The following is a 20,377-nucleotide window of genomic DNA, read 5'->3' as shown; positions in this document are numbered from 1 at the left end:
CTTCCTTCTTCACTGACCTTGGTGTCTGCAGAGTTGTTTATCACATATTCTCACTCCTCTCTTTGCCTGCCGTTGCTCAGTTTTTTTCCTCTTTCTTATAAACATCATCATAGAGGTGCTACCACCTTCACTGATGTGCTTGGCCTCGGCGTTGGTCAGTCGTGAGTCCATCTTGGAGCCAGCTGACAAGGACTCTGTCGGACATAGGGGAAGCTTCTAGGAGCTTCTCACAGGAGGCACCAATGTAGCCTCCTCACTACCAAACCCTTGTTACGCAAACCCAATGTTTATAAATGGAGAGGTGACTCCTAACTCTTGTATCTGCAGTGTTTGTCAGTTATTTCTGTTTTGGACTTTTATAGACTTTACGGTTTTATAAAGAACAACCATCTGCTTTACTGACACAAAACTCTCTGCTGCAGAAAACTCCCTAGATTCTATGATTGTAGGATACTGGCAGCATTTCAGCCTTAAGGAAAATGCTTTCATTTATTCATGGAGCTGTTATTTTCTATGCGAAAGAAAGGTAATAAGTCAAAATCTCAGCTATTCATCATTTAGAGGGGTGTCTTACCTTGTAAATCCAAATTGTTTTAATGGTTTGGCACCATTTTATTTAGTTTTCACTGAATGAAGAATAGCTAAGAACAACAGGCAGGCTTATACATCACTACATATATGAATCAAAAGAAAAACATTAAATAAATGTTTCATAAAGGCAAAGCAGAAAGAGCAGCTAAAATAAAACATTATTTATAGGAAAGAAAATGAGGCAGACAACTTTTTTTGTTTGAACTTAGTTGTTCAAAAGTATTGTGCCTTTGGAAGATAAAACAAGCCCTTGGACATGCAGGACAGTTCTGTTTGGAAGTTGGAGGGTACCACAGGGGGCTCTGGCACACCTGTCTATGGCAGAGCTGAACATCCATTCACCTTTGCGGGAAGGCTGGTGAATTTGGTTGCACTGGTGATACAGACCATGTTTTTGCCATTGCTGCAGTACAGTAGCCAAATGTATTCAAAGCCTATTCCCACACTCTTGTAAAAGATGTGCAGGGAGTCTAGGGGAGCAACACTTAGAGAAGAACTTTAGAGCTGATCAAAGCTGCCCTTGCAGTCTTGTTTGCTCTTCTCTCCAGTTCTGTTCCCCTCACAAGCCTCATTTCCTTGCTGTTTGGTTCTGCAGTTTGATTTCTTAAAAAATTAAAAAAAAAATTCTGGGTTACTGAGAACAGCTTTATAACTTAGGTGAAGCAATGGGAAGAGATTATGAACTCAGGAGGAATTCTTAGGCTGCGATAATTGAAAGAATGGAAGCAAAGCACAAGTTATTTCCACTAGTAAGTGAAGGCTGTGTGAACTACGAATGCTAGCACATATGTTATTTCAGTGGAGGAATAAATTAACCCTTCTACGTTTTCCTATCTCTGTCTCTTACTGCTCAGTTCTTAATGAGGAACATTAACGCTGGGGGATTCTTGTGATGACCCTGGGGTCATGCCAGTGGGGATACTGGGGGGGTCCTGGGATCACCCTGGCATCCACCAGGTCGGGTCTCAGCTAGATAGTAAAGCCAGATGGAAAGCTTCCATTCCTACTCTGAGTCAGAAAGGTATTACATTTTCAAAAGGTAAAGAGGGAAGGAATCATTTTCAAGCAGATGTTTACCACAGGAATGTAAACTCTAAACTACTGTCTATATCATCAGATCTACTGTGCTCATTACCTCAGATGGTTGCAGAAAATAAAATTCAGCAATGGCCTAATAAAGGGAAGAGATCTGGGCACTGATCTCTTCTCAACAAAACACTGGAAACACTCTGTTTCCTGCCTTGTACTGTTTTTCCTTCCCTGATTCTTCCTTTCTCATTGACCTGTTCTGAAAATCCTCATGTTGATATGAGGTGAACGTGTTTGGTACACACACAGTGGCTACACTTGTGTTCAGAAATTGTATTTGGATGTGAAGATGGCTCAGTAGGACAAGACATCTATGCAATTCCTAGTTAATTGTGTGTATGTGACCCTTGTTAGCTGTGTTATTCCTGAACTTGCATTATTGTGGTAGCCCCAAGCCAAGGATTATTGCTTGCACTTTGGTGACTGATGCTGTAGATCTAGTGGAGACTTGCAAAGTAATCAATTTTTTTCTATTTTCTAGTTGTGCAGCTGACTAATCAAATAGCTCCTTTTATCTCATACTTGCCCCTGCTTCATTTTATCATTTTTAGACAATTTCTCCAATATTCAAGATAGTTCTAAACTTCTCTCCAAAATCTTCATGGCTTTATTGAGCATTTATTTTGATATCTCATTTCCAACTTGTAGACCAGGAATGAAAACACAGTATAGAACCAAGGCTGTTTGAGTGTCCATCCTTCTGATGAAAGAAATACAGAATGGAACCTGTACTAACAAAGTAATACCAACGTACTGAGTACTTTTCACAACATCCACAAATCCACCTTTATCTTTCTCTTAATTCATTCACCCTACTGAAAATGCAGTAGTAATGGCATCAGCATGCATATATGTTTTTCATTTGAGCTTTTGCATGCTTTGCTGTTCCACCTGTGTTTCGAAGTCTCTATGGAGTCTCTCTATTCATCAGTACCAAAATAATTAAACTGTTCGTAAGATTTAAAAATCTAATAGTAAAATACATAAAAAAAAAAAACCACCATTGTGTTCAAAATGAATCAATCGCATCTGTGAAAGTCGAAAATGGGCTACAGTTTGTCACATAATATTTAGCAACATGTTTTTTGTAGAAGAGGCCCTTTAAACTAGAGGGATCCAGTGGTTGTTAGTATTCTACAATGACATGCAGGACTTGGCAGAATATAAAGAGTTTTTAGAGACTGATTATGCATTCTTTTTTATTGGTGCCATGTTTGTAATATTTGTTTGCCCCTGGCTGATGCCACAGTGGGTGTTATAAAAAGATGTATGAATAATTTATAAAAGAACTCAGTAGTCATCAAAGAACATAGATTTGATGATGTAGTATGCATGAAGGCCTTGGATAATAGATTACAGTGGAAGACATTGGAAGGATACGTTTTGGTCTGTGCTTTTCACTACATTTCTGGAAGTCTGGGTACTTTAGACGTCTCAAGCTGCAAAAAGAAATTTTGCAAGGAAAAGCATTTTGAAGGTCTAGAGTTTCTCCAAGTTCCTAAAATAATGAACTTTATAATAAAGAAAGATCACTGAATTTATATGTTTTCTTGACAGGTTCACTTAGATATCATCTGAGGCCTTTCATCAGAAAGATGTAAATTCTGTTTGCAAGTCGCTATAATCTGTAGATGGATGATTAGTTGTAATGCGTAGAGTTACATTTTTTCTCGCCCGTGTTGGTAGTGTAATTTTTAAAGGGAAATAAAACACCATCACTTTGGAATTTCACAGAACCAAGTGCTGCTGTCACTCAGAACGGTAAAAATAGGAAAGGATTTCATTTTTGGACCATTGAATGCAATGGAATTTTTATGTGAGGTGAGAATCTGGCTGCGTATAAAATATGTTCTGTTGGGACAAAAGCTGTAGCTACCTAGATGGAGGTTCATAAGGGTCCCCTTTATGGTTCTTTCTATTTTGAACCATAGGAAAGAGGGGTGGCACAATCCAAGAAAGTATTTCAGAACTTCTGAGGTATGTTAAGCACGAGGTGACCAGAGAAATCAGAAAACTTTAGAGCCTGTGTCTAGTCTAAACTTATTGACAGGATGTCAAAACATTTATCTGTGCCAGAACTGTTTCCTATACCTTCACAGCAGAAAATGTGATCCTTTCATTAATGATTCACAGTGGCTGAGGCTATTTTGAAATAGATAATGATCTGTGAAAATTGTCACTTTGGCCCTTAGAAACTCAGGCTGTGCTCGAAGATAAGCTAAGGTTGCCTTAACTTTTCTTCCCTACAGATGTTAAGAAAATTAGCAGGCTCCTTGAACAGAAGCATGAGACAGACTGTATTTTAGATTTTATTGAGGTCAGTTCCACTAACTTGAAGATAATAATTCAAAACTCAAAAACATTTCACCCTATAGAAAGAAGATATATTCTCTGCTAATTGTAGCTCTGTTGTGTCTCTTGCAAGACTTTCTTGCTCACTGTGCTTGGGATTTTGGGACCAATTTGAATTATTTAAACATTCACCCAACCCAGAGATACTTTTCTCAAACAAGAAATTACACATCCTCACTAGAATACACATTAGGCTTGTTCTCAAACAGAAGACTCTCATATTATCTTTTGGCACTATATTGCTGGATGTATCTCCTAGAGATTTCCTACTAATACATCTACCATCTTTTTTTTTTTTTTTTTTATATAAAGGTGCCTAATTTTGTTTCTCTTACTTCTACTGAATTTTGAAAAAAAAAAAATGCAGTAGGTGTGCTTTATTTATGATTCTAGAAAACATACCAGAAATCAAGGGGATTTACAAAAAAAAAGCTCCCTTTTTTTAATCCTGTGGACATTGTTAACAAACTGTCTGTTTTTCTAAAATTAATATTCTTTCTTATCTGGATTAATTTGGGATAGGTCTCATCCAGAAATAACAGAAATACATGAACAAGTGTGTATTATAGCTTCCAAAGGTTTTTTGTCTTCAGAAGTTGTCTTTGACAAAATACGGTACCTACAGCCATTTTGTGGAGCAACAGTGACATTTAGCGGCAGCTCAAGCAATTCCCAAATCCTTTTGACCCCATATTGTCTTGTTGACCCTGGGAACATCTAGCACATGCTGTCACCTTCTCTGTCATTCACAGTTCATTTCTCCTTCCTTCTACACCTATCCTTTTGTATATTGTAATGTAATATTTGTAAAGGTGTAGAAAGGTATTTAATAGATTACCATGGGCATTTTAACAACATAATTTTGTTTTGAAAGTCTTCCTTGAAAGTCAGCTCTTCCGCATATCAAGATAAAATAATAATAATTAAATAAATTCCAGCTTGTTGGAGAATCAGACCAAAGCAGTGCATTGTGCAAATCAAATTGCAAGGATTAGATAGGACCATTATTTCCCTTAATTTTTCAACCAATTATCTCAACATTCTGGTGGTAATCTCAGATCGTTCATTTGTGGTTTTGCTTTGAACTCTGAGCAAGAGGTACTTGCTCCTTTTTAGTCCCTGTTTCCTACTTTACTTCCTATGAAGTCTCTTCTCCCAGATCTCGGTAGCCCTGTTGATAGAATGGTAAATTATGACTGCAGAGCTCTGCAAACCAAACTGGAAGAGGAGCAGAGCCAAGGCTCTCCCAGCTGGCACCCTGTGCCACCACCAGCAGCTCTTTCCTGAGTTTAGGAGCTGAACTTAGGCTCAGGAACACAAGGCATCACTCACTCTGCAGCACGATCCAGGGTTTATCTGTCAGTATCATCAAAATTATAGCAGTCACATTTGATACAACAGAATCCCATTTCTATCAACCTTCTGAGCCAATGATCGTGATGCTGATGATAACCTGTGCTAAACTGACATCCAAATAGTTTTTCAATATTTTGGATTGATTTGTATGAGCAAAAATACTTCAGAGTACCTTTAAAGTAGGCAACTGCTGGAAATTACCTGTAGTTTCTTATTGATCTGGTTCCAGTTCTGACTGACTTATGCTGATCTGTGAATTTTTAATCTTTTTCTCAGTGTTTTTCTTAGCTCCTTAAGTTGTTTTTTTAACTAAGTCCAACAGAGCTCTTTTTTCTGATGGAAAATCAGGCTGCTATCACAAATCTGCAAGTGAGAAAAGCACCGAATCAGGTTTCTACATCCAGGCTTAATTGTGTAACTGTTGGCCTGAATTACTTGAAATACAAGGCAGGCATTACAATCCAAAGCAGATGTTTATCTTCAGAAGTACATGCTTAATAATGTAAAAATGTTTCACAGAAACGTTAATGCAACCAAAATTGCAAAGGAAAATTTATCAAAACATTTGTTCCATCAAGTTCAAAATTACTCATAAAACTGATAAAATTCTGAAAGCAAAACAGTAAAACTGAAAGAGCAGTTCTATCTCTTTCAAGCCAAATATTTCCATACAGCATTTTGAAATACAGGAAAATCTGAGAAGAAATTTTGTTACTTTTATTCTATTGTTGCTATAATCTGAACAATCATGTCTATCCCAGGCTTCCTGCTTTGCACAACTTAACCCTGGATGTGCACCTTCAGCTTCCACCTGAAGGTTTCTTTAGATGCCCCACAAACCCATTTCTATTTTTATGTTGTGCCTTAGGGGGCTATAATCAAGGAAGGGAATATAGTATAGCATTATTATAATTTTCATTTAAAGTCTTGCTGATAATTCAGGGCAGTTGCAACCCTGCAAGTGGGCAGATCTCTTAAGTTCACCACTGAAAACAGTAGGCATATGTTTGCTATTAAAAGGTAGTAGAAAGGAAATAATTTTTTAATGAAATAAAAGCCCTTTCTAACGAGACAAACTGTAAGGAAAAGGACGAGGTTTTAGAGGAGAGGTTTCTAATACTCGCTTTCATCAGAGCTAAAAGCATTTGGTAGGATTTGAGTTTTTTTCTCCCCATTATCTATACAGGCAGAATTTCATTTAATTTAAATGTTTTTTTGCAGAACATAAAAAGCTTCCTCACAAGCATAAAGGTGGCTGCTGCTGCAACACTGGAGCCAGCAGGCAGCTGGCTGAAGTCAGAGCTGCATGCCGCTGAAAAGTCTGTGTTTGCTCAAGGGGCAGGATGGAGAGAAATAAACCTTGGAAGATAGAAAAACCCTGGTATATATGTGCCTGCACCAAATCAGGTCTGAAAACAGAGTATACTCGTCAGTACACACCCAACAGAGCTGACATTAGAATAGTATTTGAAGATAAATTGGAGCACACGGCTCCCTTCTGCCAGCCAAAGAGACATAGAGTCCTTCACCAGCCATTGGTGCAAGGTCTGCAGTTACAGACATGCCTTAGTAATACTGGGGAACCCTCATGGTGCTTGGAAGCATCAGGATTTATCTAGTTTGATGGCTGAGCAGAAAAATTAGCATCTACAGCTATATAAACCACATGGAAATATCCAGTGAATCCTGTTTCTTCTTTATAAGGTCTTTGTTTAACACATATAATTGCTACCTAAGTGAAACAGAGTTGTGCCATCTCGTTGAGCAGTTGCACAGACCTGTAGAGAAATGCTGGCATCAGATTACCTGGGCACTCCCTGTAACTACACCCTTACAAACAACGTACGTATGTCTCTGGCACCGGCACAGGCGGGCAGAGAAGTGCTGTTTGATATATTCCCCTGACATCTCCGCTCACACCATGGCCAGCCCAGGTAGGGCTCCCTGTCCAGGAATGGAAACTTCTGAGCTGCACAGCAGGGTATGAACACGGCAAAAGGCGACAAGCATGAGCAAAATGTCACTAAATCTCATCTGCTTCTTCCTCCGTGCTCTGATTGCACCAAGTCTCACAGGTAAATAGCTAAAATCTCTTCAGCTGGCTGAAGTAAGAAGTCAAAGGGATTGTGAGAAACAATCCTTTGTCCTTTCATTAAACATGCCTCTACAAAACTTAAGCCAAAGAGTATGAGGTCAAGTGATCTTGACTTTTGATTCTTTGTCTAAAATTAATACTGCAATAAGCAAATGAAAAAGACAATCCATAAATTCTATGTTCTGCAAGTCAATCTGAAATCTAAAGAGAAGTTTCAGTTTGAAGGAAACTAACTTACTAATATGGTGTTTGTCTCTGCTCTTTTGCTGTTCTGTGAGAAGCTGAATGTTCAAGTCCTCTTAATGGTGGTCTCTGAGCAGAGGGGATACCCTGTCTGTGGAGGGGATACAGGGTCAGAGAGGAAAGGTATAAAGGGTTAATTAATAGCTCAAAAGTGTTCACTGAGAGTCTCCTTTACCCTGGAAGGAGGTTGTGCAATTTGTAATCTGCTTCTCCAAGTAAATGTTAGGCTCCAAACACATCTCCTGGAAGGAGTTTGGCCTCAGATCTCCTGACTACGCTTGAGTGTTTTTGCAATGGTCAGTCCTCCAGAGATCAAACATGGCTTGACCGTGTGCTCAGATTTTGCTCAGTCTGTCCATCTAAATGTGCCATTTTAGTTCCCGAATTCAGGTTGTGTCATGCTTAATTTTGTTCTCTGCCTCAAAAAACTGACTGTATAGCTCCTTGGCCAGCAAAACGCTTTGGATTGTTATTTATAGTTCTTAGTTGCTAGGTATGGAAACCACTGACTCAGCCTCAAGTTGTATATGCTCTGAAAGTTTGTTCTGTGGAAGATTATGAAAAATGTTCAAATGTTGTTTTAAATGGAAATCCATTCTTTGTGTAACAAATGAAATGGAATATACTGCTGATAGGGTAGGAGGGAAAAATGCTATTTAAAGAGAAAATGTGGACATGTCTTTTCTTTGATGTGAGTGGAGATGTTAGGGTAAGGGTTAATACCCTGGCTTGTAAGACTGTAGTTTGGCTTTTGCTTTGAGGGTACTTACTTATTGCCTGTAAACCCAAAATCAAACGGAAATGGTACGCAGCCCTGGGCTAACAGCCTTCTGGGTCCTGCCTGCCCACTCTATACAGTTGTTTCCTGCACTTTGTATGATTGTTGTTTCTTTTGCCTTCAAAATGCATAGACCAGAGTTAATGGAGTAGTTTAGTACTGAAGCAACATACTTCACTGTTTATACTCAGTACTTTCCCTGTTTGTATAACCCAGAATTGTGTTTAACATGTATTTACTTACAGTCGTTTTGTGGCCTGTTGCAACAGATGGATTGGAGAAACCATGAACATCATTTGTTTGGATATGACACAGGATATGATATGTCTAGATTAACAGTATTTTGGAAGAGCATGAACCTCTCTTCCAAACTACAGCTTTCAGCATGGCTCTGCATCCCAGGCAGAAAGCAGGGAAGTGCATCATCGCTTTTATTGCTCAGGGACCCCATTTAATTTGTGTACTGGATAAAAAGATCTCAAGTTTTAGCTTTATACCTTTTTGATTCAATCCTGAGTGCTGTCCATTGTATTTGCACTAGGACATGGTTATGCACTTACAAACATCTCTGTGCATACAATCAAGTGAGACATAATAGAGCTGAATTAAAAGTTTCGCTTTAGTGTATTCATTATTTAATTATTTAACCTTAAAAGCACAAAATCTTTTATTCTTTACATGTAACAGCTATGCACACACAGATATCTTTTTATGTGTTCTTTGGATATGAAAGGTAAAGAATATATTTCTCTAGGGATGCAGCTCCCTTCATCTGAAGGCAGATGAGCTAGTGCACCATTCATGTGAACTCTGTGTCCACAACACTATATCCCACTATTGCCAGCAAACCAGGAAAACAATGAACTAAGCAAAGCACAGCCAGGAAATGAAGACTGGTCTCAACCAGATACAAAATAATCTTGGGGCCATTAAAAGCTAGATAGTCCAATTCAGCACTATCTTTTTTTTTTTTTTTTTTTTAATTAGTTTCTAGACAGCTTACTAAGATAGAGTTCAGTACAGTTGAATACAGAGAAAAAAAAAATAAGTATCCAAAAAGACCTAAAGTCAAGGACTTTAAAAATTAGGAAACACTTCAGTGCAGCTCACCGCAGCCCTGTTCAGACCTGGAACATCATTGTGTGCATAAGTCACATGGAAGAACCAGTGTCTGATCATGTAACTGAAGTCCTTTACGTAATTCACACACTGAGGTGTGCCAGCTCCCAGAATTGGCAAGGGAACCAGCAGTACAAGGAAAAGCAGTAGCAAACAGTCAAAATGTTGAGAACCTTGGAGACACAAGAGGCCAAATGGGTGGTTTAGCTGCAGAGTGAAGATCAAAAAAGACTTCTTTCTTTTTTTTTTTTTTAAAAAAAAATAGACAAAAAGTGCCTTGACACCAGTACGGACCCCAGTAGTATGGCCAGGAGTGACAGAACTACTGATACAGCATGACAGTGACTCTTGAATGGCAAGGAAGAAACCTTCTCATCCCATAGATATCTGACCCTCAGTTTAAAGAACGGCCGAGCATCAACAGATCCATATAACTCATGCCAAAGAATCATAAAAATTCTCCACATCATTATTAGTTTTATAAAGATATTAATACAGGGAATATTCTAAAGGCAGAAAGGAGACCAATGTTATTCCAATGCTTTAAAAGAATAATGATGAAAACATTGGTCCTGGACTTACCAACCTGGTTTTGGTCCTGGGTAGAACAACTGATATTAACTGGTTAACTTCGTAAACGCAGCTTAGAAGAAGACACCCTCTTTTAATGACAGTTAAAGACTAATGGAAGATAGACCTTGTTAAGTGAACTAGATGTTAAAAACAAACAAACAAACCAACCACACCATTCTGAAGTGATCTCTAGGTAGGACAGATACACTATGATAGAACAGTTACCTTGTTTCTGGGAGAGTAATGAAATGACCACTGGTGCACTGGGTTGGTTGAAACCGCCCCATCCATTCTTCTTACCCAATGGTTTCTTGGGAACCATTACCTACTGAACTGATTGAACATAATTTTTTGGGACTGGAAAACAGCAGAATAGAGATAAGTTTTTTCCCATAGTGTAGTGCAGGATGTTCCCATGGGGAATTCTAGCTTCTGTGCTCTGATCCAAACACTGCTAAGGATTTTACATTAATATGCCATAGGATAAAATTAACTACACTGCAGGTACCATCCCATACTTATGCTTTGACAATCTCAGAGTAATGTAATAATTTCATTTATAGTCATTTGAAAAAGTTTATTCTATTAAGAGGTACTTTGATTACAGCTTGTAAGCACTTATATTATTAGAATACTGCAGCATGAAAAAAGCTGTAGCAGAGCTAGGATCTTCTACAGCATCCAGTCCAGTCAAGCCTAGAAAGAAATAGCACATTTCAAACCATGACATCCACTGGAACAGTCTATAAAATGCAGCAGAGTATCTGTTACTTGACTACATTAAATTGAATTGGATGGCTTTATAAAAGCTTGACCTTTTCTCACTGTTTTACAGATGCAATGAAAAACTCTGAAATAATGAAAAGGTGTGTTCTGCCTTTCTGTAAGCAGTGCCAGCCTAACTACTTGTCATTTGCTCTTTGGTTGTCATTTCTTCTTCTCTGTAAAATACTTTCAAGCACTGAAGTGACAGCAATGAAATGAGGAGTGTGTATTTCTGATGCAAAACATAGTTTTGTTCTATTCTTCTACGTTTTTTTCTAGTACATTCATATACCTTCTTTCTTTCTGTCTTCCTTTCTTTTTCTTCTTTTGCTGGGAATTTTAGGTGAAGATGCTTTGTTGCCAGCACCTCAGAATATCTCTATTCTTTCTACCAACATGAAACACTTCTTAACTTGGAGTCCTGTGATCATCCATGGAGAAACTGTGAGATACTCTGTTGAGTTTCAGGGGTAACTTCTGTTTTTTTTTCTTCTTTGTTTTTTGAACACTATTTACTTAGACTTAAAATACTGCACTGTCTTGATGCCTTGAGTACTATTTCGTTCCCAGGCATAAAAGAAGTTTGATACCCTACACTGTTGATCACTATTGGGGGAAAAAAATACTTTTGCTTCAATTCTGGGACTGTTTACAGATTGATATTTACGTGAGTAATCCCAGGTGTGCATTAAGCCCACATATGAAAACTGCCTCTGTGCAAAGAATTCAAAGGTAAGGAGATTAGCTATAGTTTATATAGAAAATGGAAGAGAAATATTTGAGATTTATTCAGCATTAGTCTTTTAAACATTTAACACACATTACAGAAGGTTTCTGATACATATTGAACTATGACTTGTATCACAGAATGACTTTGGATTTCTGGTTTACCCGGGATGATCAAGTTAAGTGAGTAGGCAGGATTTGATACATCAACACTGCATGGGCTATCCCCACCTCCTACAGTCAAATGCTGCATTTGACTCATGAACAAGCTGGCTGTGGGAGTTTTTCTTTAGATAACATCTAAACCACACTCACACTGGTTTAATATACTCCTGGTATCCCAGCCCCATTGTATCCCAGTACTGGTTTTACCTGGAAAGAACTATCAAGCAGGCTTAGCCCATGTCACGGATATATCTCATATCAAACTGCTGACTGTCTGATTTCTTTTGCTCTCCTCAGGGAGTATGAACGAGAGTATGCCAATGAGAGCTGGATTCCCATCTGTGAATGTTCGCTCATCACAGCCACAGTGTGCAACATCACAGAGGATGTCGCAGCCACTGTGGCCTATAAGCTGCGGGTAAGGGCAGACGTTGGTGCTAGACGGTCAGAGTGGGGCACCCTGAAAGGTTTCTTCAATCGCATCACAAGTGAGTCCTGCTGTTCGGCTTAAGCTACATCGGTTGTGCTATTCTCAGAGTTCGCTGTTGAGGGATTGCTCATGTGCATGTTTGTCTATTGTGCGTGTTACACAAAGCCCATAAATGTGCAGAATACATCCTACTTCTCAGCTGCTTTCATGCTGGGTTGAGATGTTTCACTCTTAGACAGACATGCTGAATTCTTGGACATGAGTTCCTCCTGAGGCCAAACCAAATTCACCAGGGCTTGAATTTCAAGGGCTTAAAAATAGGTAAGAAGATTCCGGGCATTTCTTTTGGCAAGTTGACCACTCTTGCTCCTGATTTTGAAGAGTTCTCATCAATCAGGTTTGCTGTCAATGCTCCATCTAATCCAAGTCATCTAGTCACTTCTGAGGGTCCAGAACCTGATCCTATTGAAGCACTTATTCTACAAAACAGCCATGTATAAAGTAATAGAAGTATAAAGTAAAAAAAGTAATAAAGTAATAAAAGTATGAAGTAATTTTCCAGGCCTCCCATTTGTGACATACTCATAATGAACATTCTTGGATTTTATGTTTTCATACTGTTCAGTATTAATGGCAATTAACTGGTTGTAAAAGCAAATTCTATTAAGAACATCTCTTCTGTATGTGGCTATACGTTGCTCGCCTTCCTTTCTTAAAAGCAAGGAAAAAGCAAGGAAAACCAGTTTCAGCTGCAACAGAGTGGTAAAGAATGGCATAGATAAGTAGTGCAATATGATCTCTGTACTGCCTTGATTCCCAGTTCACAAATGTACAGTGTGTAGTTTCATCCATGCTTGATTGATTCTGATTGTTTCACTAATACTCACAGCAGAATCCCAGACTGAACCAAGCTGTGAATATCAAAGTAAGTGTGCAGCAAATCACCTACAGATTTACTTGCATACATTTACAAAAATTTAAGTCACAGCAGGTCATCAGCCCAAGTCTATCTAAAACCACGTAGATACTAAAAGGAGAACAGGATTCATGTGAACTGCCAGAATTATCCTGAGGCTCATATTGCTTTTTCCTTCATCTGTGAAAACTGCCAAAATTCCCATGAAGAAGCAGTAGCTTCACAGCTCCTGTTCCGTATGTTAGTGCTAAGCTAATACCCAGGAGCAGAAGAACTGGCCTGATCTGATGTCTCAACTTCTGTCCATCCAGCTGGTTCTGATGCTGCTGATCACATGGGACCCTCAGGCCAGACACTTTGTCCACTAGAGAAAATGCAAAACCTTTCAAGTTCTGTGTAACTCAGGAATTGCCAGACTGCTGTTTGCAAAGCCAGTCGTCTTCCTCTTGCTTAAGTCTGCTAACTGTATCTAGACATACTGGGAGGTAAAGCAGAGAGAAGTTTCTGCCCCACTGAAGCAAACAGCTGCTACTCCAGATTAATGTTACTGTGCTCATGATGGCATGTTCTCTTCCTCTCCCAGCTGGGAAAAGGAAGATGGTTTTTAAGGGCTGCCTCTGATGTGATAATGGTGCTCTCTCTGTGTTGGCAGCTTCCTTGACCCCACCTCTGATGAAGGTCATAGCAGATGGGTATCAGTTACTAGTGGACCTGGAAGACATGGGGCCTGCTTTTCGGTTCTATGTTCTCTATTGGAAGAAGGGCCAGGAGAGTAGGGTGAGTTACTCTCGGGTTTTGAGCATTAAAAGAGAGCCCACATACCTAAAGTGAAAGCGTACACACATTGCCCAGGGCCTGTCTGCCAGTTCAAGCTCTGACTGTGAGGATGGAAGACCTGCCTGGGTCCGTGTGTGCCATATTCCTCCACACATACCAATGGCTTGCTCTTACCTCCAGGGTGAAGCTTATCTGTTCTTTCCACATTTCCTTCTCTGGGAAGAGGGTTCCCCCCAGGTACCTCAACTATTGGAAGAAAACAGAAGTCAGGAACTGGAGGTGTTGATGTTGACTTTGTTCTCTGAACATCATTTGTTTTACTCAGACCAAGATAAGTTGTCAAACTGAGGTGCTGATGAAGTTTCCTCAGGAGTTTTTTGTAGAGCTGCTTGCCTGTGACTGTGACCTGTAACTTGCTTAGCTGATGGCATTGCTTACACCTGGGTACATGTTCCATTCAGATCCTTCTGTTTTCACCAAACATATATATATATATATATACTTTTTTTCTTCTGGGAACTTGGTGCTTGCAGAGTATCTAAGAACATAAAAATGTGAAAGCAGCCATATAAAGTCAGACCATGGAACCATCAAACTCAGCATCTTTTCTCTGCCAAAGGGCAATGGAGATGACAAAGGAAGGTGATGAGAGAGCCCGTGTGTAATTACACTTAGACTATGTTCTTAGATTTCAGAGACACAGCTCCAGGAAATTCCTGAGGTTGAAATGGCCCTTGATGAATTTTTGTTCCATTAATTTATCTGTTCTGTTTTTCAAACTGTATAAACTCTTACCAGGTACAACTTCTTGTAGTCAGGAGTTCTGCAGCTTAACTGTTGCACAGTCTCAGTCTTGGTTCAGGGTGGGAGGGAGAGAGAGAGAGAGAGAAAACAGCTATTTCCTGTTCACCTCCTCACCGATCTAATAGTTTTATATCGTGTATCTTTTTCCAGGCCAAGGATTTCCAGACTACTTAGTTGTTCCCCGCGTCAGCCCTTCCAGCTATTTTTACCTTTACCAAGGTGGGCAGGGAGTAAACCTGCACAGTTTAATGTTCAGGAGCACTATGGAATAGCACCATAAAACAAAATAAGTCTTCACACCCTCTTCTTTTCCCAAAATTGTTAACATGGGTGGCGACCACAGAGATGACTATTCCATGAAACCTGAACCCCAAGTTCCTGTTTCTGATGGGGAATGCTTGACTTAAGGTCCAGTCACTGACTGTAAAAATGAAGGGCAAAAATTCTCATAAGCATCATTTCACTTTTATCTGTGCTGAATTTCATTTGTCATTTTATTACAGGATCCTCCTGCAGTTCTTCACATCTGGCTGTCATCTTTATTATTCTGAAGTGTATTTTTAGTATGATTAGCATGTACCAGTTTTCATTTTTCTTCCTGATCATCTGTAGGTGAGCACAGATCTACATGGGTCCCCACCGTGATGTCTTTCCACTCTTAGAAAGGATTAACAATTTAACCATACAGAAGTCTTTCTTCTGTCAGGAAGCAGCAGGAGCAGGGCTGTTTACTATGAGCAGATGAACCAGAAGCCGAGGGCGATCCCAGACAAGCGGTGCACAGTGACATGTCTGATCTGAGCTTTTTGCAAGAGGATACACATATCAGGTAGTCAATGGCCTGATTTTGTCCTTGAAGTCTTTTCAAACTAATGGCCATCAAGATCATGTTTCTGTGGAGAAGGATGGAGAGAGGGACTTGCCCTTCAGGAGAGCCCTGCTGGCTCATTGGAGGTGCCCACGTGTGTGCAATGCTGGAGGTCAATCAGGCCTTCTGTGAGTGCAGGCTTTGCATCTGCAACACAGCAAGAATCAGGAGCAACTAATTGTTACCTGTCCTTTCATGAATGCAGGACTGGGAATAGCAATTTCATTATGTTAGCAGTTAGTGGAGCCCTGTTTATTGCAAGAAAATAATGTGCTAGTTTTCATATACTCTTTAAGGGTTGCTGAAGTGTGTTACAGTTGCACACACCAAATTAACTCTCTCTTCACTAGCCCAGTCCACCCCATACTCTGTGCTCTAGAGTCACAGCACAGCTCTCACCCTCTATCACAGCACGGCTCCAGCACTCATATCATGCTAGCACAGGCATGATTTTGGTATCCCAGCAAAAACTCAGATTGGTCAAGACCTTACTCAACAAGCTCTTATACCAAGGGTCATGGTCTGGTGCTGTGGCCCAATATCATCATTATGCCCCCTTGGCTCACTGTTCCTTGTTTCCATCCCCTACTACTCTTCCAGAAATGTGTGGTCCCATTCTGTATGCCACTGTTTGCTGTTTTTCTCCCTCTCTCCTCTTATTCACACAGTCCTCTCTGACACCTCCTGCTGCTCCTTCCTTTTCTCCCAGTAAAGCCTGGACTGGCATCATGTTAGGACTCCTGCTCTCGGGTAGCTCCTTGTCATATGTTCTGATGCACTCTCTCCTGGGCGTGTGGCAGATGCAGCAGAAGGTGGTGAAAGAGGTCAGGTCTGTGATTCACCTGGACACCATGGAGGCAGGACCTGAATATTGTGTAAAAGCTCAGACATACGTCGAGGCAATCAACAGAAGCAGCAGCTTCAGCAAGACGCAGTGCGTGAAGGCACAAGGTAATAACCAGACGTCCTTCCTGTTCCCCTGTTGTAGCCATGGTCAAGGATACCCCAGCAGCTCTCTCTTTTGTTTCCACCCAGTATCTCCTGTCTGTCTTGCAAATGTGCTGCCCATTTGTTCCTTGGGGGAGGTAAAAAAGGAAGGCTCAGGAGTGCAGCCCCCTACACTGTCACCACCTTTCCTGGAGCATGTGGACAAAGGATCTCCCCAGGATGGGTGGGAAGAGCAGCCACAGAGGGTGCGGGCTGACTGCATTGAGTGGTTTGTCCTCAGTCTCTCTGAGAAGTTTTGCTGCTTCCATTATTTCTAGGTGGCACATCCATGTGGCTGGTTACTGCCCTCATCTCCTCTGCTGGCTTTGCTGTGGCTGCTCTGACCCTACCTTTCCTTACCTGGAAAACAAGTAAAATCTTTCAGTATTCCTGCTGCCCTGTTGCTGTCCTGCCAGACACACTGGTAACTTTTTTTGCTGTGTTTTATTGGTTTTTAGGGTGCTGTTCATTCACAAGAGCATGGGGCAGGCAGGAAAAGCAGACATGTGTAGGAAGCCTCGCCCAGTGCAGTGTGATGGGCTGAGCCGTGGGGGTCACACAGCCCTGGCTGCACGGCTGTCACTGCCTGCGGCTCAGAGCCCTCCACGGGGACGATGCTCCTGGTGCTTACAAGGAAGCAGCTTGGGAGCATGGCCTGAGCCCGCCTGACCAGCTGCTCCCCAAACAAACCAGCTGTGCCCTGGAACTCTGCTCCGTGTCCCCTGGTACCAGCACGGAGCTTCTCAGCTCCTTGATGAGAGAAACCCATAATCTAAAGCAGCCTCTTGCTCACTCAGGAGGAATGTGTTTAAGTCAGCAGCTTAAATGTGCTGTCCAGTTCAAGTGAGAGCAGTTTTGGCAGGAAAGATGAGAAGAGCAGTTTGTGGGGGAAATAAACGGACAGACAGACTAGCTCATCAGCCTGATGAGGTTTGAGTGAGTGCATTTGTTTTACAGAGAGTATCAGAGCCCCCCACCCAGCTGATACTGTGTGGCAGTGAAGAAGCTGAGCAGTGTGATCTGATGGTGCGTGTGGTGCCCTCAGAAGAAGTTCTCCGACTATGGATTCAAGAAACTCTCTAGAGCACCCCAGAAAAATAAGCCCAGCGAGCAGATTGTGCTCCAGGGATTTTCCTGAGAGTACCAACAAGTAACATTATTTTATTTGTGTCTAACAGCTGCTGCAGACCAAAGCTGGTGTGTATGATAAGCATGTGGTGTGCTCTGGTCCTTTTTGTAGCATCTTCATCCATCTACACAAAAGACAAGTAAAGGTCACAGGTGACAGCCACCATCTTCAATACTTTCCCTTCGTATCCATACCTATGACCAGGCGTGAGTTAACTCGTGTTCCCTTTACCTCTGGCAGCCAGATCCTTGGTCCCAAGGCAGAGCCCACCCTTCAGCCACCAGGATTTCACCAGAGCAATAAATACAGAGCCCACTCCCTTAGTTCCAAACCATTTCAGCCTCAGTATTTTTACATCAGTAAAAATGAGGGGTGGCTGGGTTTCACCAGTGCTTGGGGGGGGGGGGGTGTGATGTGACTTCAAAGGTGGTTGGAGGAAGCATTAAAAACCTTTTGGAGAGCAGAGCTTTGCCAGACCAGCAGCATCACTAATACTATATAGGGCCAAGATCACCTAGACGAAGGTGTCAAAAATACAAAACCTGGATATGCCTAAAGAAAAATTGGGATCTTTAGGAAAACATAACAGGGGGTGAACTGTTTAAGTGAGAGGAGACTGGAGTGGAGAAAGGTAAGGAATGAACAAAGAAAAGTAGGTTTGAGAAATGGGAAAAGCAATGGCAAAAGGAACAAAAAGATGTGCAGATTGTGTGGTTAGGGTTGTCCAGGGTGCCTGCTAGGCATCCCTGTGGTTCAACACCACACCTGAAGCTGGACATTGACTATGTCACTCAAGACAAACCTGCTTCTTGGTCAGGAGGGCCAAGGTAAGGGGCAAGTAGAGTGCTCATTATGGCTAGTGGGTGAATATCAGGATGGATGGGTCAAGCATCCCAGTAGTACTGTGTTAGTGGCCATTCCAGGCCTGATGACCTCATTATCTTCCAGATATCTTGTCATCCTCTTGAGGAAGGAAATTGCAAAAGGCAAAGAAAAATTTCTGCTAAATATAAATAAAATATAGTTGTTCTGAATATATCACAATTAGAGCTATCACTTCAAAGAAAAGTAATTTATTACCTGCAGAGCAGAGACTTGTGTTAGCAGGGCATGTAAATACTTTGAGCTAAAAAGCTTTTTCCTTCAAGCTATCAGTGGATCTAACGAAATCTAAGATACATCTTTCTTAAACAATGTGGCTATTGAAATCTCATTTTTGCAATCTTGCATCAGGCCATCAGGTGGCAACAATGCATCGTGGGAGCAGCAGAAGTGACTCAGGACTACTTGACTATTTGGCGTCCTGAGTTCACGGCCCGGTCCCTGGCTGGTACTTCACTCTCCTATTGCAGCCCAGTTGATTGTTTTATTCTTGTCTTGCTACCTTCTGTCTGGACAATATTAGGGTATAATGCTTTGGTGTTTAATAGTAAGATTGGTACTGCTGAATCTGTAGCAAATTATATGCTGAGAACATCTGCACAAGTTTGAGCATTGAAGGCTCAGGGTTGATTTTCATGGTTGTTGATAATTAAGAAATGCCTAGCTGCAAACGCCCATATGGTGGTGAGCCCAGATGAGGAGAAGGTTCGGGAGCAAAGAGGAGGAGGGCATGTGCATGGGCTGATATAACAACCACTGTGGGGCCCAGCAGGTCTCATGCATAGCTCCCCATTACAGAGGCCTCAGTGGAGCTGGTTTAGAGAACCTCTATGCCTCGCATTTATCCTTCTTTAATTCCCTATTGATTTTGATGAGTTCAGTGTGTTGGTTTCTAGTGTGCCCCACAGGAGTGTCCCCAAACAGGACTTGTCCATTCCATGACCATAGGGCTGAACAGGCTTAACACTTCTGCCTCTTCCTCCCTGACACTGCTGCATTATGGCAGTACCAGCAGCTGTTTTGGGGTGCAGAGGAAAGCTGAGGGGGAGGGGGTAGGAAGGAGAGGGTGCTGAAAGGTGCTCATTAATTTAAATGTGAAGGGCTTTAAAAATCAGTTTTTTCCAGCTGCATATGAAGCATATGTTTCTTTCCCACTTGCAATAACAGATACGCCCTTCCTCATTGCCAATAAAGTGGTTACACAACTGTACAAAACTGCCCATGCAATGTTAAAGAAAAGAAACACCTGAAAAAACTTCTTACAATAGGGAGTTGGAAAGGAATTGTTTAAATGCTGCTACCATCTCAGCAAGACCACAGTCAATTTCTATTAGAATATTTCAGTTTGTATCTGTGGAGACATGAAGCCAAATTTGAGATGTTGATTACAAGTTCCTGGAAAGCTTCTCGCTTTGAATTATGTGCTGCTTTTTGTTAAGCCTGAAAATCATGATCTAGAACAAGAGCAATTCCTTTGCCATCCGTGCCCATAGCAGCACGGTGGCATTGGCGCAGGCAGCTGGTGTCAGTCTCTCTTTAGTTCATTTCTATGTGTTGCAATAGTTAATCGTGCCTTAGCAGTCATGGCAACAAGGGCTGCCTTTCAGAGCCCGTTTTGCTCCCATGACCATGATACTACATTTCAAAGAAGGACCAGACAAGAAACCGCAGCAAAGAGTGATGTGTACTCGTGAACTCTGCTCTGTTTCTTTCCATTGATGTGGTATTAAGT

At 41.1% G+C, this 20,377-nt stretch overlaps 1 protein-coding gene across 4 annotated transcripts in view; it reads left to right on the top strand.

Annotated features, from left to right (window-relative positions):
* Positions 1 to 7,255: 7,255 nt before the first annotated feature.
* The window catches only part of GSG1L (GSG1 like), a 79,897-nt gene continuing 66,775 nt past the window's right edge, over positions 7,256 to 20,377 (top strand). For all 4 annotated transcript variants that reach the window (XR_010466316.1, XM_065030734.1, XM_065030733.1 and 1 more), the window contains exons 1-5: positions 7,256 to 7,463; positions 11,305 to 11,431; positions 12,150 to 12,340; positions 13,851 to 13,975; positions 16,448 to 16,598. Coding sequence is in view for 3 of the 4 variants with exons in the window: in XM_065030734.1 (XP_064886806.1) it covers positions 7,397 to 7,463; positions 11,305 to 11,431; positions 12,150 to 12,340; positions 13,851 to 13,975; positions 16,448 to 16,598 (661 nt within the window). In the remaining variant the exon portion in view is untranslated. The remainder of the gene's footprint in view (positions 7,464 to 11,304; positions 11,432 to 12,149; positions 12,341 to 13,850; positions 13,976 to 16,447; positions 16,599 to 20,377) is intronic.

Source organism: Columba livia, chromosome 15 (genome assembly GCF_036013475.1).
Source record: "Columba livia isolate bColLiv1 breed racing homer chromosome 15, bColLiv1.pat.W.v2, whole genome shotgun sequence".
In the NCBI taxonomy this organism is placed as follows: domain Eukaryota; kingdom Metazoa; phylum Chordata; class Aves; order Columbiformes; family Columbidae; genus Columba; species Columba livia.
This window is presented reverse-complemented; position numbering and strand designations above follow the sequence as displayed.